At 44.7% G+C, this 21,577-nt stretch overlaps 3 protein-coding genes and 1 long non-coding RNA gene across 5 annotated transcripts in view; 2 read left to right on the top strand and 2 right to left on the bottom strand.

Moving 5' to 3' along the window:
* The first annotated feature begins 410 nt into the window (after positions 1-410).
* Positions 411-4,776, top strand: ARPC3 (actin related protein 2/3 complex subunit 3). The gene is given in 7 exon segments (NM_001245219.1): positions 411-569; positions 1,546-1,645; positions 2,315-2,391; positions 2,653-2,721; positions 2,992-3,118; positions 3,437-3,531; positions 4,265-4,776. Coding segments are annotated over 7 exon segments (537 nt in total). The 5' UTR covers positions 411-563; the 3' UTR covers positions 4,328-4,776.
* Positions 4,070-6,505, bottom strand: LOC116809019 (uncharacterized). Its single transcript, XR_012058437.1, has 2 exons — positions 5,513-6,505; positions 4,070-5,409 (listed from the first exon to the last, which is right to left on the bottom strand). It is a non-coding gene; the product is annotated as an uncharacterized lncRNA (long non-coding RNA).
* Positions 6,506-6,581: 76 nt separating this feature from the next.
* ANAPC7 (anaphase promoting complex subunit 7) lies at positions 6,582-15,241 on the top strand. Its single transcript, XM_002192395.7, has 11 exons — positions 6,582-6,811; positions 7,873-8,059; positions 8,558-8,677; positions 9,751-9,862; positions 10,112-10,265; positions 10,371-10,513; positions 10,747-10,864; positions 11,222-11,418; positions 12,089-12,313; positions 12,728-12,878; positions 13,744-15,241. The coding sequence occupies exons 1-11, from the start codon at positions 6,711-6,713 to the stop codon at positions 13,931-13,933; spliced, it is 1,698 nt and encodes a 565-aa protein (XP_002192431.1). The 5' UTR covers positions 6,582-6,710; the 3' UTR covers positions 13,934-15,241.
* A 3,939-nt stretch (positions 15,242-19,180) lies between these two features.
* The window catches only part of ATP2A2 (ATPase sarcoplasmic/endoplasmic reticulum Ca2+ transporting 2), a 43,694-nt gene continuing 41,297 nt past the window's right edge, over positions 19,181-21,577 (bottom strand). For both annotated transcript variants that reach the window (XR_012058436.1, XM_004176420.6), the window contains exon 21: positions 19,181-20,287. Coding sequence is in view for 1 of the 2 variants with exons in the window: in XM_004176420.6 (XP_004176468.1) it covers positions 20,274-20,287 (14 nt within the window). In the remaining variant the exon portion in view is untranslated. The remainder of the gene's footprint in view (positions 20,288-21,577) is intronic.

The following is a 21,577-nucleotide window of genomic DNA, read 5'->3' as shown; positions in this document are numbered from 1 at the left end:
TTCCAAACCTCCCCACTTTGTCTCCCTGACTCATGCCGGGAGTCAGATACCAGGGAACAATTTCAGCAACGCTGGGTTTCAGGGAAGGTAAGGGCTTGATAGCAATTTGAGTGTGCACCCTAAAATAGTGTATCCCTGTGAGCACAGCGCTTTGGACCCCTTTTAGTCTTCCTTGCACGAAGTGCCTGTGCTGGAAACGCACATGAAGAAAACCAGCGGCGAGCGAAGCATCGCGGAACCCCTTCCCCGAGCGGGCGGTGCCCCACAAAAGCGCTGCCTCCCGGGATCCCTCCGGTACCGCAGTGCCCTGGGAGAGCAGTGCCTCTCCGTGGCCGTTCCCCGTACGGGCAGTGCCCCACAAAAGCGCTGCCTCCCGAGAGCCCTTCCCGGTGCGCTGCCTCCGGGGCGGTGCGCGGCTGCCGCTTCCCCTCCTCGCACCGCCTCTGCCGCTGCCTCATTTCCTGCAGCGTAGGCGGAGGAGGAAGCTCTGTGCCCGCTGTCCTGCCCGGTTCGCCCCGCTCCGCTCCCGCCCGGCCCCGCCGAGCCGCCTGCTGCCCTTGGAGATGCCGGTGAGCGGCTCCGCGCCCGGGGAGGCGGCGGCGGGGCCGGGCCGGGGGCGGCGGGGGCGATCCCGGGCCGGGGAAGGGGCTCTGCTCGCTGCGGGGGAACGAGGGGCTGCAGCTGCGGGGAGCGCTGCTGAGAGCGGGGATGGCTCTTCATGGGAGGCTGCTGCAAGGCAGCGCCTTCCTCCTCCTCCTCTTCCTCCTCTTCCTCCTCCTCCTCCTCCCCCCCCTGTCAGGGATCCGGCAGCAGCGGGGGAGAGGGCGGTCACAGCAGGGCTTTGCTCTGGCTTTGTTCACGCCGCTTCTCAGTGAAATAAACTGCTTTTTATACATCCAGCCTCTCCCAGTCACATCCTCCTCTGCCCCCCACAAAGGATGGGTTGTGAGATGAGGGATTCCCAGTGGCCTGCACAGCACCTTGGAAAGTGCCTACAACTAAACTAAACTCATTAGTTGTTTAAAATCAGTTTTTCAGGGAGAATTTGTGTATGCAGAAAGCTGGTTTGTTTGTCACTTAAATCACTTTTGTTTTTTTGGTTTTTTTTGTTTTTTTTTTTTTACTGCACTAAGCCTGCCTTTATTTATAATTATCTACTATTAATAGCCAGACATGGAAATAAATTACCTATTTTTTAATGACCAACTAACTTTCAGTGCAATGCCCCAAAACTCAGGCAGGTGAGCAGGGCTGTTACCCCTTGGTGCTGCCAGGATGGGGTAACAGGATGAGGCAGCCTGGGGATGACCTGTGCCTGCAGACCAACAACACAGATTTTATCCCATCTCCTGGTGCTTTCCTGGTCTTCACCAGAATGGCACTAAGATCTGGACCAAACAGAAAATAGCAATTGTTTGTGCAAGGAAAAAATGCTGGAAGCATCATAATGAAGTAGGCTGTGACTCCTGTTTGATGAAGACACGTGATTGGATATGGAAATGTCCATTTTCAGTAGGATCAATAACCAGCTCTCCCTGTCTCTAGGCTTACCACTCCACTTTAATGGACTCAGACACCAAGCTGATTGGGAACATGGCACTGTTACCCATCAGAAGCCAGTTCAAGGGCCCAGCACCTCGAGAAAGTAAGATTATAATAATCTCTGAATTACTGGATGTAGCTCATCACCTCAGGGGTTGCTCTAAGCCAACCCCAGCAAGAGTGACGAGAAGAGTCACTGGTGGAAAATAGAAAGTTTTGCAGTTTAGAGAGGAGGAAAGTTTTCAACTACTTCAACTGTGCAAATCGTAGAAAATAATTATGCACAGATAATTGTGCTGTGTGTTGTGCTGAGTTAGTGGTTTCAGTAATCCAAGCCTCTGGTTGCTGTTTCAGTAATGTTGGATGGTAACAAAGGTCAGATTGTCACTGTGTTCTGCTCCCCTCCTTTATTTGAAAAGGATAATGGAATCTGAGTGATTGTGCTTTCTCCAAAACCTTTTTTTCTATCATTTTATGATGTTAAAACTCTGATGAGTTACTCAAAAGTGGTAGAAAAGTGAGGAACTGCTGAATTGCTGCTATTTCTGAAGTGACATATCAGAGGGGAAGGAGAAGGGAGTAGGAAGCTTAAATATTACAGTCTGAACTCATGGTGTTTCAGAAGTTTTCTGTTACGTGGTGCTGACTTCTGCTTTTTGTAAATACCATGGTTTTGCTCTTGCAGTAATCCTTATTTATGTATTTCAATGAGTAAAAGTTATGACAAATGTAGTGTAACAGAGCACTGCTTAACTATATCTCTTCTTTATAGCTAAGGACACAGATATTATAGATGAAGCCATCTACTACTTCAAAGCTAATGTTTTCTTCAAAAATTATGAAATTAAGGTAATTTTTTGAGATACTGAGCATATTCTAGTTCTTTGGCGGGTTGGTTCTGTGAATATAAATTTACTTTCAAGGAAGTAATTTTAAGATCACAAAAACTCCCCTTCCACTTAATCTTTAAAGTTGGGTAAATGTCATGAATTGCAAATCTCTCTCTCATGGGGAAACTATAGCCCAAAATGGCTTGAATTAATTCCTGTTTCAGACTTTATCAGTTCCACAAAGTCATGTCATCTAAGAGTTCCTGCTCTTGTTTTGCAGAATGAAGCTGACAGAACATTGATCTATGTGACCCTCTACATTTCTGAGTGCCTGAAAAAGCTGCAAAAGGTAAGAAAACTGAATTCCTGTGCAGGTGGGAAACAGTCTGTTCTGAGGATTGTTCTAAGGAAAGGATTTCCTGATAGTCTCCTTCCAGGGGAACAGATTATCTTGTTCACCCCAGTTCCAGTTGTCAGAGCCTCCAATACCTCAAGGCTGTGGATGTGCTGTGTTGTTCTTGATGAGTTTTCATATTCCAGATTTGTAAAATATTTGGGTCTAATGCTGTGTCAGTTTTTGTTCATAACTGCTAACCCATTGTTTGCCTGGTTCTTCCAGTGCAACTCCAAAGGCCAGGGGGAGAAGGAAATGTACACACTAGGAATCACTAACTTCCCAATCCCAGGGGAGCCTGGCTTTCCACTGAACGCCATTTATGCCAAACCTGCCAACAAGCAGGAGGAAGGTAAGGCTGACCCAGGGCCTCTGAGGGTCACACTTTATTAACTTCCCTTTTGTGACTGCAGTTAGAAAAAATTACTGTAAACCTAAATCTTCTAAATCTGCAGTCTGTCTTCTGAAGGCAGCACAAGCTGGATTTTCTGACCTTGAGGATTCCCCTGGTTCTATAGATAAATCGAGCTAATCAACTCAGCCAGCTGGGAGTGCCTGCAGATGTGAAACTTCCTGTCTGCTTTAAGCAGTGGTGTCTGATGTGTCCGTGTTAAATCCAGTTTGGGTTGGTGCTGCCCAGTTTAGCTTGGTTTTGCTGTGCTGCTTTCAGAGGTGATGAGGGCCTACCTGCAGCAGCTGAGGCAAGAAACCGGCCTTCGCCTTTGTGACAAAGTGTTTGATCCTCAGAGCGACAAGCCAAGCAAGGTGAGACTTTGGTGGCATCAGCACAGAGTTAGTGAGAGGTTGGGGGAGTTTGTTCAGCCACGTGAGAAGTGAGATGAGGGGGTGAGAAACTTCAGCCAGGCCTGTCTGATTCTGCAGTGAAATGGCAGCTGCAAGTTATCAATAAATTTAATCTAATGTGATATGACAGTGAATGCCACTTTGGGTTGCTTTCAAAAGCAGGGCAGTAATAAGAGGTGTCTGGTTCAGCTCTTCAAAGCACTGCACACCTGCTCGTGGCTGGGGTTGCAAATGGAGTTCACAAGCAGGAGAGGTGCTGTTTCTCTTCCCCAGCAGCTCTGATGTGAGAGCTGCTTTGAAGTCGGTTGTTTTGCCCCATGTCCAGATTGAAAAAATCGCTAATCAATGAATGAGTCACCTCCTGAGTGTTCACGTTTCATGTGCAAATGTGACTGCATTTAATGTCAAAACCACTTAGGCTAATTTACTTTCAAAGGCATAGCTTCCTGATGCATCCCTCATTTATGATAAAATACATTAAAAGTAAAATAAGACAAAGTAGAATTTCCCATTTTAATTCAGAGTCCTGTAATATGAACTCATTGTGTCCGTTCCTGTTGTCTTGTTCACCTCAATTCAAGTAGAAACCAGTATGTAAAACTATGTGTAAAATATTTGTGGTGTGTCAGAGATTGAATACTTTAAAGTCAGTGGAAACCACTTCTGATTTCTGACTCTGTACTTCCTTCTGCAGTGGTGGATCTGCTTTGTGAAGAGGCAGTTCATGAACAAGAGTCTCTCAGGCCCTGGGCAGTGAAGCAAAGTGGCAACAACTTTAAGCATTTCCACAGCAAGATGTTTGAGTCTTTTGCCTTTGTTTTGGATACATTTTGTACCAAGAAAGAATTAAGTGCTTATGAAGTTAAAAAAAAAAAAAAAAAAGAAAAAACCAAACCTGTCAATGAGTGATAGAGGGAGAACTAAAAGATAAGTTGTGTAAGCAAATATTATTAAGCTGGTGCTTAATAAGTGATTTCTAACGTGCTGTTTCAGATGCAAGGTGCTTTGTAGTCGTGGCTACAGCATTTAAAACAGGGCTTGTATTTAAGAGAAGAAGTGGGCTTGGCTGTGGGGCAGGGGAGCTGTGTCATTGCTCTGCTGGCTGGAGTCTGGGTGTCGTGTGTCCAGGGAAAACAGACCTCTCACGCTGTGTTGTCCAGTGCAGTGATTTTTACCTTGTTTTCAATAAAATTTGCTTGTAATGAACGTGGTAACTACTGTGTGTCTTATGGACAGCCTTCAAAGAAATCAAAGAGGTTTTTTCTTCTTGGTGAAAGGCTTTGGGGTGCCCTAATTGTGGCCTTCCAGGACGTGAGGGGAGCCAACAAGAGCCTGGAGTGCCAGGACAAGGGGGAGTGGCTTTGAACTGGCAGAGAGCAGGATTAGATTGGATTCTGGAAAAAAATCTTCCCTGTGAGGGTGGGGAGGCCCTGGCACAGGGTGCCCAGAGAAGCTGCGGCTGCCCCATCCCTGCAAGTGTTTAAGGACAGGTTGGATGGGAGTTGGGAGCAACTTGGGATAGTGGAAGGTGTCCCTGCCCATGGGTGGAATGAGATTATTTTTAAGGTCTCTTCCAACCCAAAGCATTCTGTGAATCCATGACTACTGTGTAACATTAATCAGTAGGAAGTGAATCATTCTCACTGAAAACTGGGATTAGTGCAGGGCCTGCAGTTTGTAGCTATTTACCTGTTTGTTCAGCAGTCTGTCTCCTCAGAGCTGTGCTCCCAAAATGCCTTTACAGGGTAACACAGATCCCACAGAGCTGGGTCTGTGGCTGCCTTCTGATGGTGCATTCAAACACTCACAAACGGTAAAAAGTGGCTGTCCTGAGGATTTCTGGAAGAATACAAATTCACTTTTAGTTTATTCAGGTTTTGTCTCTCAATGGCAGGACTCGTGTCACAGTCACCACACAGCACTAACACACTTTACGTGTTACCTGAAGCCCAGTGCTGATGTTTTGCTGCCTGCTGGATTTGTCTGCTGAGAACTGTGTTCCTTTCCCAATAGCAGTGATGGCATGTCCAAACTGAAAGTTCTCACTTATTCCATTTTCAGGAATAGCGTAGTCCATGTTTTAAAATGTTTCTGTAACAAAGGTGGGAAAATAAAGTTTATTGTTCATCTCTCAGTCTATCCTTGTAGTTAAAGGAAGGCCTAGTGAGGCATTTCCCAGAAGAAATAGAGGTTTTGAAAGGTTTTTCTCCAACCATGAGCGTATTGGCAGAAGGACAAGGGGTGGACTCGGGAGCTATGGAGGCACAGACAGTGTGTGTCTGGTGAAATGAACAGGGCTTATGCCTTTATTAATGTCCAGCTCTTGATTAAAAAGATCAGCTGGGCAGAGGTCTCGACACGGAACTCGCCCCTGCTGTTGTAGCTTTTTCCAGGTGGCCAAAGGGGGAGAAGGCTGCAGAGTCCGCCCTGAAGTCTCCGTGGCACACTGGCAGCTGAAGGGTGAAGAGGTATCCAGTCTGCATCTGAAGTCCTCCTCAGCAGACTGTCCTTTCCTCCTGGTAACACCAGAAAAATCTTGCCTCTTTATTGCTGCTTCCCACAGCCCAGTCCAGTCTAGTCTTCTGTAGGCGATGGTGACAGGTCAAACGTCGATCAAGGATGTGGTTCCCTCTTCCTCAGCCAGCGAACCGTACCTGTCCAGCCCCCTCTACTGTGTTTCGTTTTCCATTCAGGGGTGTCCTTATCCCCGATAACACGCTCGCAGGGTTTCCGTCTTAGAATGGCAGCGTGGGGGGGGGGCGCAGTTTAGAGAAAACAAACAGAGCAATTAGCTAACTTACATTTCCATATCAGTACCTAGCTAGTGCCCCAGTATTGCCACGGGAAGCAGGAAGGCTCTTTTGTTCCTTACACCCGGCGGCAGAGCGTGGCCCCTCACGGCCCCTCACGGCCCCGCTCCCCGCTCCCGCCGCCGCCAGGACCCCTCGGCGCGGGCTGCCCCACGCGCGCCTGCCGGGCCGCGCAGGCAGCGCCTCGGCCGCCTGCGGGCGGCGGCGCGCGAGGACCCCTGCGAGGCGCCATTTTGGAGCGGCGGCGGCTCCGGGTCCGGTTCTTCTCTCGGGGTCTCTCCCGGTTCTTCCCTCGCCCCGTCCCGTCCCCTCCGCCCCGCCGGCGGCAGCATGAGTGTGGTGGAGCACGTGCGCGAGATGGCGGCCGCCGGGCTGCACTCCAACGTGCGGCTGCTCAGCGGGCTGCTCCTCACCATGAGCGGCAACAACCCGTGAGTGCCCCGCCGGCAGCGGGCGTGAGGGGCGTGAGGGGCGTGAGGGAGCGGGGCCGCTCCTGGGCTGGCCCTGTCCTGTCCCTGTCCCTCCTCTGTCCCTGTCCCTGCCGGGGATGGAGCCCGCCTCTGTCCGGGTATCAGCATCACCGTCCCTTTGGGGTGCCCTGGCAGAGAACCACAGAATCAGCAAGGAAGGAACCTTGAAGATTGTTTTGTTTCACCCCTCCTGCCTTAGGCAGGGACATCTTCCACTATCCCAGGTTGCTCCAAGCCCTGTCCAGCCTGGCCTTGGACACTTCCAAGGTGTGCCACAGCTTCTCTGGGCGACTTTTGCCAGGGCCTTCCCACTCTCACAAGGAAAAATTTTTACTAATACCCAATCTAAAGCTGCCCTCTGTCAGTGTGAAGCCATTCCCCCTTGTCCTGGCACTCCAGGCCTTTGCAAATTGTCTCTCTCCATGCTTTTTGTTGGCTCCCTTCAGGTCCTGGAAGGCCACAGTTGGGTCATTTGTTCTGCACACAGAATAATATTATATTAGGGGTTTTTATAATGTAGGAACAGGGATTAGGACCAGAACAGCTGTACAGGCTGGGTTGCCTTCTAAACCTGAGTCCAAACAAAACACTGTTCTTTTAAACTTGAATTCAAACAAAACTCTGTTCTGAAATCTGAACTGGCAAAATGCTGGATCCTTACCTAATAAAAGGTGAATGAATCCTAGGAGAAAGTTGGTGCAGTGTAATGGATGTTTACAGCCCGTGGCTTGTTAGAGAAAGGATGAGGGCAGTGGCCAAGCAGCCAAACATTGAGCTGCTGTTGCTGCTGAGGTGTCAGGAGTGGCTGTTGGGTTTGTTTGTTTACAGATAAAAGAAATTGGTGAGATAAGCCCTGTGTGAGGAGTCAGTGCTGTTACTCAGTGGTCCTTCAGTGCAGTGAAGGAGCTGCAGCAGTTTCAAGTGAAGCCAGACAAACCAAAGCTACAAATACTTTGGATCTGTAAGGTCTGGATTCTTTTGCAGCCGTCTGATCTCAGCCTCTCTGTCTGTATTTCTTGCAGGGAGCTGTTCTCTCCCTCTCAGAAGTACCAGCTCCTTGTCTATCATGCAGATTCCCTCTTCCATGACAAGGAGTACAGGAATGCTGTCAGCAAGTACACCATGGCCTTACAGCAGAAAAAAGCCTTAAGTAAAACCTCCAAAGTCAGGCCTTCTACTGGGAATGCTGCATCCACACCCCAAAGCCAGGTATTTAAGAATTGATAATAATTATTAATTGATAATTAATAATTGATAACGTGCTGCATCAAGTGATCACGTTCTCCCTTCCATTTCATGTTGCTTACTCAATTTTCACTGGAAAAGATCCTTGAGGCTGAATCCCTGCCAAGTGCATCACTAACCACATCCCTGAGCATCACCTTTACATGTCTTTTAACCACCTTAGATTGTTCATTTATCAAATAAACCTGACATTTAAGGCTAATTAGTGGGATAATATCTGTGGTATATTTGCTTTCTAATGCAAAACTTAAAATGATCTCCAGCATGAAATTTTTCTGTATGTGTACTTCATAGTTTTAATTTGAATACAGGAATAATATGAACTAGCTGTGAGTTGCAGTGTTAACTTACATGCACCAGATATTTTTAAGCACAGTATAAATATTTATGAGGAAACCTTATGAAAATTTTCATACCTGATTGAACCAACATCATATTTAAATATTTTATTTTTTGTTTCAGTGTTTACCATCAGAAATTGAAGTGAAATACAAAATGGCTGAATGTTACACAATGCTGAAGCAAGATAAAGATGCCATTGCTATTCTTGATGGGATTCCTTCCAGGCAGAGAACTCCAAAGGTGAATTCTGGCAGGTTTTTGTCACAGCCTCGTGGTCAGTGTATATAGGGCAGAACATATTATGTAGGTTTAATGGCATTATGTCTTTTTCATTAGTTAAATATTGTTTGGTAGCATTTCCTAATCTTAAATTAGCTGATTTGGACCCTTTTCTTTAAAATAATACCATTTTTGTATTTTCTCTGCTAGAAAGAATTTAAAGAAAAAAAAAATTAAGGAATTAAATGTTTTGTGCATCTTTATTAACTTCTTGTATATTTGGAACAGTGCCAAATCCTTGAAAGGCTGGAGATTTGGCAAGTAGAAGGTTTGCTAGTGCTCCATCTTTTAAAATCTTTTAATCCTTTTCAACAACAGTTTAGATAATGTTAAATATTTAGATCCCTTTGTGTCTGCAGTGCCAAATCTGTGGAGTCTTTGCTCACTGGCTCTGTTACTCAGAAGAGCTTAAAAGATTAACACATCAGATCAGTCAACTGTGTTTAATGTTAAATTGTCCTAAAAGTGTACATGGCTTAAACTCCAGTTAATGTCTGAGTGTTCTGACCAACCTGCAGAACAGAAAAAGAATAAAAGATTGGGAAAAGCAAACTTTTTCCCTCTATAGACCAGCAAATGAAAATGCTGCAGCAGAAACCAGCTCAGATAATTTCTTTTCTTTGGTCAATCATGGCTCCATTCAGAAGCTGAATGGAAACTTTCTCTGACTTGCTAAGCTAATTCAAACACTTGCATGGACACAGAGGGATTCCTGGAAGGGACTGATTAATGGATGTACAGATCCTTCTTGGAATCATGTACTTGCCCATCTTTTGACTTCTTTGATGCAAAACACACATTTCAAGGTGCACAGTGCACATACAAAAGATGTAGATTTTATTTCTGTACTCAGAAAGAAGCCACAGTTTCCATTTTGTACTATATGGTACCTTGGAGTGTTCTCAGAAACTCAGGTTATTTTGTCTTCTGCCCAGAACAGAGGCAGGCAGGCTTGAAGACAGAGTTGTGACCTTTCTTAGTGATTCTTTGTCCTTCCTCACACTCGACTGTCCCCACATTTCTGTTGTCTGCAGATCAATATGATGCTGGCAAATCTCTACAAGAAGGCAGGCCAGGAGCGCTCCTCGGTGACGAGCTACAAAGAGGTGCTGAGGCAGTGTCCCTTGGCCCTGGATGCCATCCTAGGTGGGTGTCTGCACTCTGTCAGCACTGCAGTGCTCAGCCCTGTTAAAATTTTAATTACACTTTTCTAACTGTTGTGCATTTGCATGTCATACCCACCTGTAGAAATTGTAGCAAGCCCTGTGACCAGCTCTTTGTCAAGGGACGGAGTTTCTGCTGCTCAGACAATTTATCAAAAGCAGTTTGATATCAAGCTTTATATCAAAAGCAGTTTTGGGTGGTTGAAGCTGACGTATGAACCCCTTTAAACAGGCTTGCTCTCGCTGTCGGTGAAGGGAGCAGAAGTGGCCTCCATGACCATCAACATAATCCAGAGCATTCCCAACTTGGATTGGCTCTCCGTGTGGATCAAGGCATATGCCTTTGTGCATACTGGAGACAACACCAGAGCAATAAACACCATTTGGTAAGAGCTGGAAGAGCGTGGTGCAATCAAATCAGATATAAATTCTTATATATAATGGTACTCAAAATGTCATTTATAAATAACAGGCATTCTTTTCCCTTTAAGCTCTTTAGAGAAGAAGTCATTGCTGAGGGATAATGTGGACTTGCTGGGGAGCTTAGCAGACCTATACTTCAGAGCTGGAGACAATAAAAACTCTATCCTAAAATTTGAACAAGCACAAATGCTGGATCCTTACCTAATAAAAGGTGAGTAAATCCTGAGAGAAGGTTGACCTGAAGAGTAACAGCTACACGCAGTGGAATATTTTATATTGTTTACCCAGCTTTCAGTTCAGAATTGAGATTCAGAAGCTGCATGTCTTGAACCCTTCTAGGTAGTTGCACAGTTTAAAGTAGGTGTTTGTGGTTTTTGTGGCTTTTTTTTCTTGTGAATGGGCTTTCTGTTTCTTGAGGATTGATCCTCCAACGTGTCTCTTTAGGAATGGATGTTTATGGTTATTTACTGGCACGCGAGGGGCGGCTGGAGGATGTGGAGAACTTGGGCTGCCGGCTCTTCAATATTTCTGACCAACATGCAGAGCCCTGGGTGGTGTCTGGGTGAGTTGTATTCTTTTTTTTCTCACTTCAGCTCTCCATGTGCTGAATGTGGTGGGTTACAGCTGACACAGTGGTTTCAGCTTGTTTTGTTCAGAAGGTGCTTTTCTATGCTGTCTGTTGTGTTCTTGGGTAACTCTCTGTAAATATCTATTGTGGTTATTTTCTGTATGTGAAATTTAGAGTTACACACCCGGGCAATATATTAAATAGTAACAGTTTTAATATCTATACTGGGTGTTCTTAAATTTCTGAAGAAGTTATTTTCTTAACTTGGAATACAAGAAGTTCAAAACCCCCACGACTGCGCACAGGCACCGCAGGCAGCGTGTGTTTCCAATCCCTCTCCTTTTTCTGTAGGTGTCACAGTTTCTACAGCAAAAGATACTCCCGTGCCTTATACTTGGGAGCCAAAGCTATCCAGCTGAACAGCAACAGTGTCCAGGCGCTGCTGCTGAAGGGAGCTGCTCTGCGCAACATGGGCCGGGTGCAGGAGGCCATCATCCACTTCCGAGAGGCCATCCGCCTGGCGCCCTGCCGCCTCGACTGCTACGAGGGTGAGCCCTGGGCAGCTCTCACAGCTGCTCCCTGCCAGGGCTGCTGCCGTGCTGCTGCTGGGGCCAGGGAATGGACAGCATTCCCAGCAGTTCTTCCCTCCTGTAAATAATTATTACCCCAAAAGCGACGATGTGATCAGGCGAGGGATGTGAGAGAATCTGTGGGTTTGTAAGAGTGATGTTTAAAAAGGGGTTTTCTTGGGGTTTTTTTGTTTTGTTTCATCTGGAGGTAAGCAAAACTTGGGCGTTTGGAGCAGTTCACTTTTGGATGAGGATGTTATCTGATGGTTAGTTCTGCTGGGAGCTTTGTTTTGTCATATTTGTTTAAATATTTAAATCTGGTTGATCTCAACAGCAGCTTCAAGTAGTGAAGAGTCAGGGTGAAATATTAATTCTCTCAGTATTGGAATTGGACAAAAACATTGGATTAGGTGTACTTAGGGTTGGAGTTTTTTTTCAGTGCCTGACCATTAATAAATATCAAGTCAATTATCTCTAGAATGAGTGTGTTGACAAGCATAGATTCACTTTCTCAATTACAATGTGTATTTGCTCACTGGAGTGTCAGCTGTTCACCACCCGAGTGCTACTAAGTGCAAATAATAGTGGAGGGCTGAGTGCCTGTGGTGCTGACTCAAACCCTGAAGTGTTTCCAATCTGACATCACCAGGTCTCATCGAGTGTTACCTGGCATCCAACAGCATCCGTGAAGCCATGGTGATGGCAAACAACGTGTACAAAACCCTGGGGGCAAATGCACAGACCCTCACCCTGCTGGCCACAGTCTGCCTGGAGGACCCAGTCACGCAGGAAAAGGCAAAAACATTGCTGGACAAAGCTCTCACACAAAGACCTGACTATATTAAAGCTGTGGTAAAGAAAGCAGAACTTCTCAGTAAGTTCCTTTTTCCTCTGGGTCAGTTTGTTTAAAAATACCCTTGTACATGGAAAGGTGTTCTGGAGCTACATCCATGTGAAGGATGTGGAGGTGATTATAGAGTCCAGGGGTTCATCAGTTCTATCCTGAGAGAAAAATCACAGGAATTAATTGCATCCGGCAGCTGATACTACATTTTAATTACAATTGGAAACAAAAATGTTTTGACTTCAAAGTAGATGTAATTGTGAATGTAGCAGCTATTACAACAAAAAGTCATTATTCAGAGTTAATCCTGCAAGAAGCAGAGCACTGCTCTACTGACAGGTCTAGAGGAACAAATAGCCTTGTGTTGGGAAGACCATGAGCACTGTGACTTTTTATAGCTTTGTCTCAGCTGTTGATTAAAGCAGTAGTTTTGCCTGTGCACAGGCAGGGAGCAGAAGTATGAAGATGGGATTGCCTTGCTGAGGAATGCCCTGGCCAACCAGAGTGACTGTGTCCTGCACCGCATCCTGGGGGACTTCCTGGTGGCTGTCAACGAGTACCAGGAGGCCATGGACCAGTACAGCATCGCCCTGAGGTAAAGCACACCCTGGCACTGCAGGAGGTTCATAAGAACCAGAAATCAGTTTCACTGAGTAAAGATGAGCTACTGATGCATTAGGATGGGAGTCAGAGGTGGCTTTGCATCATTCTCCCTTAAAATAACAGAACCACACAAATGACACCCTGTTCATGAATTGGTTGGTCTTAAGATTTCAAACTGAGAAGTGCATAATGTAGGGACTGTATTAATGCTAAATATGTCACTAGGCTTGTGATTCCTTGACTAACAAAAGGATTAAGGCATGGAATTATTTATAGTTATTAATTATTTTATAGTCAGACTTTAGGATCCTTTTTTTTACACTAGAAGGTGCATATAAAAATGAGCTGTTTGATAAATTTAAATAGTATGATTCAACTTAACATAATCTAAATGCTATTTTAGGGTGTCACTTTGTTAAATATTCCCATGTTTTGATTGCAACATCTTCAGTTTGCCTTAAACCCAGCACATTATGTCTCCTGCAAACTTGCATAGTTTAAATGGGTCAGCTGGTTTTTGCCTGCATAGATTATATTTAGTCAGAGTCATTTAAATTTTTAGTGCTTTCATGTTGCTTTATAATTAGTATTGTTAGGAGAGGTGACTAAGTTTTCTGGAAGAGTGGGATGTTTAGATAAACGTGTTCTCTGGGATCAGAACTGTTTTATAAAGAGATTTAAGACTCAGTGTTACAGCAGCTCAAGGGGAAGTTGCATCATCACCTAAAATAAGCTTCTTGATGATGTTAAACAGGAAGTGCAGACAACAGGAGGAGATTTTATTGTTACTCTTTACAGTGAGGCCACAAAGAGAAAAAAGTTTCAAGACAATGCTTTATTTTCCTTCCTTTCTTCAGTTTGGATCCAAATGATCAGAAGTCACTGGAAGGATTGCAGAAAATGGAAAAAGAGGAAAGTCCAACAGATGCTACCCAGGAAGAAGATGTGGATGACATGGAGGGAAGTGGAGAAGAGGGGGACTTGGAAGGCAGTGACAGTGAAGCAGCTCAGTGGGCAGATCAAGAACAGTGGTTTGGGATGCAGTAAAAGCCTCCTGCTGCTTCTTTTGGCACTTGAGCACACCACTAGGGCCACTCTTCTTAGAAGAACAGAGACTCTGATTCTTTTTCAGTTACAGAGGACTTGGGTTTTATTTGCAACTTTCATTTTGAAAAAATCCTGCTAAAACTAACACCATCAGAATCTGAGGTGTGTAATGAGCCTGTTGTTTGTGATGAAAACAATGTCTGAGTTCTGTCCAGGCTGAGTGTGCTTGGGCAAGTTGTAAATAGAGTGGTTTGTACTCCTTTTTGGGAAAGGCCTTGCTCATTTCTGTGCAGCCATTTGAGTCTGGGGGAGCTGCTTGAGTGTGGCTGAAAGCAGCACTTTTTTTTTGCTGTGTTTCTTGAATTAATTTGTCTTTTTCTAGGGCATTACCTGTGCTGTCCACAATAAGTTTGGGACAATAAGCAACTTGGACTTCCCAGACATTTTTTGTAGCTGATTGATTTGTCTGTGTACAGAATTGAGCCAGTGGTGGAGAATTAAAGTAATTTTTTCAATGCTTACTAAACTCTGCAATCACTTCAAGCCTGTACATGAGCATTTATTTTAAAATGCAGTTTAGTTTTATTTCAGTATGTTCCTGGAAGGTTTTGCAGCAGTGACTCAAAGCACTTTACATTCTGTGTACAGCACTGACATTTAAAATGCTATAAAAAGAATTAATCCCTCTTCCCTTGCACTGCTGAAGAAATGTTAAATTATGCAAATACACATATTGTCCTGTTTATATATTTCCTGGCTTTGTCAGGTAATTTTGAATTCAATACTTTTTCCCTCACCCTTTGAAGCCAAATTGCTTCATGTACAAATTTTTCACCTCAGCATTTCAAGGGTGAACTGCTTTGGGTAATCTAGAAACTGTTTCAGTTCTGTGGGCTTGATGTGTGGGAAGAGGAATTACTTATTTTTCTTACAGTTCTGATTCCCTTAGTCTTTACCAAAATGTGGTTTTATAATCTTTATATCAAGAGTTTAATTCCTTTTGTATTTATTACCATAGGTATGCTGGAGCACACAGACCTTTTAGAAAGCTAAAAAAATAGTTTTGAGTATCAGTTGGAGGAAAAATGGCTGTTTGTTACAGATACATGACATGGAAAAGAAGCTTCTCCCTGAAAGGCAGATAAGGGTAAATATCCCTCTGTGATGTTGTATCAAAAATGCACAACAAAAGAGGGAGATTATTTTCTGTTTTGGAAATGTTCTGGTGTGTCATGGCTTACAGAGGAGGAGTCCAATAGTTCATCCATTTAAGAAAATAAAACAGCTGCTTGTCTGTTCTCTCTGGAATTCTGTGGGCTTTAGAGTTTCCAAAATACCAAACTGAGTTGTGGTTCTTTGAAGGTGGTAGGGGAAGAACAGCAAAGCAAAGCTGTCGTGGCAGTTGGGTTGGCACAAGCTGCTCCTGCTCTTCCAGTGAGCAGATTCACCAAATGTGTAACGTCTCAGGGAGAGCAAATATTTCATTAATGACTTTAATTAACGAAAGGCTTTGTCCTCTTCATATCTTTGCCATTGCTGTGGGATGCACTGAATGGATTTCAGCTCATCACGTGTCTCATAACAGAAAAAACGTGCAAGATATTCAAAGCATCTATTTTTATATAAAAAAACCTTTGCTTTCTCCTCAAACTCAGCATTCACCAGCTCAAAGCTGGGTAGCTGCATTAGCTTTCTAGTTGTATTCCAGACCTCTGCTGAGAATGAAAATTGAGTTGTGTTACTAAACTAAAGGCAGGATACATTTAATTGATGAGGAGTATATGAGATATGTGCTGTATTTTTCAGCCATTTCATTCTGATAGTTCCTTTGAATAGCTTGTTCTTTTCAGGTGGAAACCACTGTCTTTGCACATTTCTCTAAAGTATTTACATAGAAGAGGAAACTGGAGAGCCACAGTTCTACTGAAACCATTCTGTAGTGTGTTTGTAGATAACCTGATAATCTCTGCTTTTAGAACAGGCAGGAAACCAAAACTACTTCAAGATGAGTCTTTGAGTGCAGCTTGAGCAAACAAGTCCAGGCACAGCTCAGAACACCAAGAGATGGCTGTTAAAAGTGATTTGTATCCTCACAGCTTTGGTTTCCTGAGAACTTGGTTCCTTACTGGAAATGAGAAGTTGTGAGAGTGTGCAGATGAAGGCTGGTGAGTACCTGATGTGTTGGGCTTACTGTGTGTGATCTTGCTAAGAGCTGCACTGTGACTGTGGAACGTTGAGGTGCCACACATGTTGAGATTGTGTAGAGAGATATATTTGGCCCTCACTTCAGAATCCTAGAGGGATTCTGCTTGCCTATTAATGAGCCTTCATTACTGCTTTAATTTTAGAATGTGATCTCTGGTTCTGCACAGGTCTGGTACTCTCCAGTGCAGTTACAGGCATTTAGTTCAGGGAATATAACAATTAGCCCTTAATGAGCAGCTGACCTCATTCCCTGCCTCAATCACATGCTCTGCACCTGAGAAGAAAAGATCACAAGCCAAGAACTGAAGTTCAGGCTGTGTTAGATCAGTGATGGGAGTGAAACAGTTTGCACATGAGGCAAGAATTCTGTTGCCATCCAGTTGTACTGTGAAGTGTTGGTGTGTCTGAGGTGCTGGGTAAGGGCAGAGTGCCCCTGTTTGCCTGAAATCCTTCAATTTAAATCACGTATTTCAGTACTACCTTTTCATTCTTTCCTACTTTGACAGGAAGTGATAGGAAAGGGACAGAATTTCTTCAAACTGTACATAGACTTGGCTAAGGGCTAGAAGGCTGAATTTACCAGAGTCTGAAAGCAGCACACATTCATGGTGTGGTTAGAAATTGCCAAAATAATGCATTATAACACCTGCAATACTGGCAGTGTTTCTAATTCTGAAGATTTCTAGATCATGGGAATCCTGGAATTGTGAAGCAGAAATAAAGGAGGGACTGAGGACTGCTGGCCAATATCAGTGAGGTGCTTCTTTCTCTGCTGCTGCTGGTTACAGAGAGATTTTTGATTAACTAGGACTTTTTTTCCCCCCTTTCAGTAACTGTCTTCCTCATTAAGCCTCTTTGTGTGGTGATTCTTCCCTTCTTGCTTTTCAGGAGCTCAGTGATGTGGAAACTGATCCATCCAGGGCAGAAGCAGGCAGGATTTCTGATTCAGCAAACCTTATTCCCTCATTTAGATCTCAGTGGTAAGGAAATCTGAAAGGCTGTGTCTGCCATTGTTACTTCAGGTTACACAAACATACCACAACCAAATTTATTTTAAAAACCCAGATCTGCAGTCTCCATGGGTCTTAAATTTAGTGATCTTAGGAGGGCTTAAACTTAGTATAAACCTATGATTTCAAACTAAACAGCCTTAGTTGGTTAAAATGTCCTTTGGAAGCTGGCCAAGAGGAGGCAAGGATGTATATAAGACTGGGTGTTTGGGGAGGAAATTGATAATAAAATAGAGTTATTTTGGTGCAAACAGAGAAAAATAAAACGTTCACCTGGGGAACTTCAGTGTAACAATTTATGTATTAAGGAAAGCCCTTTGGCCAGTCCCTGTCACTTGATGGAACTACAAAATAGAATAATCTGTTTTCTCTCACTGGCTTGAGTCTGGCCTTTGCTTTGCAAAGTCAGGGGTGTGGGAGTGGGTCCCCAGTGGGTGTTTACTGTGTACAAGCCTCTCTTTCCAAGAGCTTCCAGAGGGGCCAAGGACTTTTGTGGGTTTGGAGATCAGCTTCCTTTTCTTCACCCATCATCCCGTCAAAACAGCAATGTGGAAAATAGGGTGATGGTTTGGGGTATGAGGTAAAATCCAGGGGCCTGATAAATTGATGTTGAAAGTCTTCTCTGCACTTCCATGTGGGTAAACTGTTGGGATGAAATCTTTTAGAAAACCTCCTCAGGTGCTCAGAGCTGCTCTCATTTCTCACCCACGCTCTTGGGGGTGGACGTGGGCTCTAATCATACTCAAATTCACCTCGAGGTAAAAATAGGGATATTGCCTGCCCTCTGTATTTAGAGTTTAATGTAATGTGTCCATAATGCCTCATAACTTGAGCTATGGGGAGTGGTTTCTTTGCTCTGTGCTGTCAGTGGGCTCATCCATGTGGTGCTTTAGAGCTGGGGGTTTGCAGGGAGGAGAGGAGGAGGAGGAGGGGGAAGATGAAGCTGTTTATTTCAGCATCTCTTACCACATATTCTCGCACTGAGCACCTTGGCAACCCACTGAGCATCACGTTCTCCTCACATGGCTGTCCTCCAGCTGGGGGACTCATTCTGCTTAAACTTGCAGATTATCATTTAAAGAAATGTTCCAGGTTGAGTTGGTGTGAGTTGGCTCAGGAGCTGCTCACCAGCCGAGGAGTGCAGCTCGGTGTGACAGCAGCACGGGCTGGTGCTGAATAACGATTTCCCATCGGGGCTGAGCTTTCCTTTGGGCACCGTGCTGGGGACAAGTTCCACACGCAGAAAACGGGGGCAGGAGAGCAGCCGGGCTGGAGCGACCTCTGAGAAAGGTTTTCCCGGCCAGGCTGAGGCGGTGAGAGGCCGGAGATGCTCTTCCCCCGATCTCAGGTGTCCCTGACAGCGCTGGCCGTGCTGCTCTAAATGGGCTGCGGGAAGAGCCGTGGGAGATAAGGGAGAGCGGCTCCGACAGCCCCGGGGCGAGCAGCAGAGCTCAGCCTGCCGGCACAGCACTTCCATAGGTGGAAGCAGCTGCCAGCAGCTCGGCCCGATGCGTTAACACACCCTCCACCATCCTATAGAGCCGCCGGACCATGGAATTCGAGCTTTTTATTTTTAAACCTCACACTGCTGTGTTTGAAGGGTCTCAGATGTGTCACCTCATTAGGATAACGCTGTTTGCCAGCAGGGTGCTGCTATCAGGGGCTGGAGGCTAAGAGGCATTACATTTAACCTAAAATACATTCCTAAGTTGTCTCTGATTCCAAACAAAATCTGGTGTTTGGGCTTTGAGCAGAGCATTGCAGGATACTTGGAAATTCCAGCTTTTACCCTGGGAGTGCTTTAGCCTTGCCCAGCAGCAGCCTTGTGAGCTCGTGGCAGAACAGCCCCTGGTCTGGGGAAGGGAGTGAGCCCAAACCTGCCAAGCACTCCCAGCAGGATGCTCCTGATGTGGTTTGGAGCAAACACATTTGGCTCATCTTCCTTTTGCCTGCGGAAAGGGAAGAGACCAGGAGCTACTTTAAAGCTGGGGCAATTTAGAAAATAGAAAAGGACAAAAAAAATATAAAGATGTAGTTGGGAAAGAATTGTTTATTTTGCGTTTCTCAGAGGGATTTTACAAACAATGGAGCATTTTAAAAAAACTGAGTGATCAAAGTACTTGACAGTGTCCCTTAAACACACACACAAGCCCCTGGACAGAGGAAATCACACCAGCGAGGAGGTCAATACTGCCGAGGAGCAGCTGCATCTGCATAGTTCTAGGAGGAAAGATTGCAATGGTGTTGGTGCTAAAAAGTGTCATCCTGGCATTAAAATAAGAGCGAGCTGGCAGTGCCTGCACACGGACCTGCAGGAAACAAAGTGCATCAAATAACACGCCGAGTACGTATTGTAGAATAAATTTATTTACCTGATACAAATGAAGCTAGGTGTGATGCTCCTTTACTGTCAGCATGTCAATAGACAATTGATCTTATTTACAACTTCTAAAGGTCACACATGCAGCTGTGGGAACTGGCTACGTCGTTGTTGCTTTTTAGATAAATGCATCACGATATTTTGTATTGCACCAACATCTGTCTTACTGCCTTAGATTTAAATAAGTTACATTACAGTGCAAAAGAGGTTGATTTGCACAGATGATAAAAAAATCCAACGTTATGAAGTGGAGGCTTACGGTTTAACATTCATCTGTAATCGTTTCCATGGATTTATAAATAGGAGAGCATTGTACAGAAGCTGTTGGAGTAGGATGTTTGGATGATACAATACAGAGAGAGATCCGTCTACACCCCAAGGCATGCATTATCTGATATTGTACATTGTATAAACGGACGTTTTACATACAGGAATATGGAAATCGGCTGACAGCTCCGCAATTCTTGTTCAAGGATAACCAAACTCTTCTCCATGCAGCACAGAAACCCAACTTCTCTGGAGAGAGTTCCGACTTGGTAAGCTATATTGCACGTTTGTACATCTGTATCATGGAGTCCTAATGGTACCACACATTTCTTCCACAGAGAACACAGTGAGTTTTGTTTTTAAGGGAAAGCAAAGAATCTTTACACGATACATGCAGAAGTTTTGGTAGATGTGTTGCTAAAAACACATGCACGCAACAAAACAACCTTACATTTCTGCAAAATTGTTTAGGAAGCGATTACTCCAGTATTGCTGAAAAGGAAAGAAAGAAAAGGCATCAGTTAATGAAAGGATGAATGCTAAGTATCATTATACAAGCAAGACTAAGATCAACAGTGACAGAAGAAAGAATGTTAAGTTTGCTAACTGGCTGCTCTGTCATTGAAGGGACACTCTCAGGTTACTTTGTTCTTGAAGCTCAGGATCCTCTGGATTAAGGCTCAGCTCCCTTGATTATCATCAGAGCCAGCACTTCCTACTCAAGACTGCAGTGAAAAACAATTAAGACACATTTAATTAGCTTTTGCCTTTCTCTGCCTGACCAGTGGCAACAGACAATTCTCACTTCTTTGGAATTTTTACTTTCAAGTTCCATCATACGCACTTGTTTTTTTCAGTTGAGGAATTAGGGCAGGATTGGCCCCAAAGTGACCTAACAATGTCCCTTTTCCAAGTCAGGCAGCTTGTTCTGGGAAGCAGTAGGAAAGCTTTGAAGAAGTCATTAAACTACACGGATTATGTGTAGGCAAAGGATAGAGTAGAAGGTCCTAAAGCTCCTGCTGTACTTCACCCCTACCACAGCATAAGGTCAGCCTTGTGTCTGGAGAGACTGCTCTCAGTCCCTACAGCTCCAGGGAAGCTCTTCCAAACACTGCTTCAACACTAAAATTTGGGCTCTCCTGCTAAGATTTGAAAATGCATATTAATGCAATTAAGGATGTAATTAGCAGAGATTAGGGAAACAGTTAATGGTTAGAAGTGCAAAAAAGTAAACAAGACAGGTGCAAGAGACAGACGACTCTATTGGTTTTACCTCCCTTCATCTCAGCAAATTCAGCCCCCTTGGGCTGTGTACCATCAGCTCTGGGCTCGAGCTGTCTTGGGCTGGCACTGCTGTACTGCATTCTATCATCAGATTAAAAACTCAGTTTCGTACCAGGAACCTCCCCAGCAGCCTCTCTACCAACACACGCCTCGGAGCACTTTGACAGACTGGTAGAAATGTTTTTCTGCAGCCTCTTTCGTACTCATTTATTTGCAATAACGTTTTGGAAAACCAAGTATGAACTATTTTTATTGCTCGGACGCCAGCAAGAAGGAGCAGCTCGTTGTGTAGCTCAGCACTTTGGATTGCTCACACGTGAAAGCAGAGAGAGCCCAAGGCACTGCAAAGACAAAAGCTCCTGTCTAAAAATTCAATGCATGACTGCAGCTGCCTGAGCATCCTCCGTGCCACAGAACACAGGATTCAGGAGGAGCTGCTCTCATTCCAAACCCCAGCGGGTTCCCAGCACAAGCCAATATCCTTCCTGGTGTTCCCAG

The sequence above is a fragment of the Taeniopygia guttata genome, chromosome 15 (assembly GCF_048771995.1).
Source record: "Taeniopygia guttata chromosome 15, bTaeGut7.mat, whole genome shotgun sequence".
Lineage (NCBI taxonomy): Eukaryota > Metazoa > Chordata > Aves > Passeriformes > Estrildidae > Taeniopygia > Taeniopygia guttata.
This window is presented reverse-complemented; position numbering and strand designations above follow the sequence as displayed.

Excerpts from the sequence above, each read along its gene's own strand:
- ANAPC7 (XM_002192395.7), top strand. The coding sequence starts at position 6,711 with ATGAGTGTGGTGGAGCACGTGCGCGAGATGGCGGCCGCCGGGCTGCAC. Across the intron at positions 6,812-7,872 it reads ACCATGAGCGGCAACAACCC|GGAGCTGTTCTCTCCCTCTC; the intron begins GTGAGTGCCCCG and ends TATTTCTTGCAG. Across the intron at positions 10,514-10,746 it reads GGATCCTTACCTAATAAAAG|GAATGGATGTTTATGGTTAT; the intron begins GTGAGTAAATCC and ends GTGTCTCTTTAG.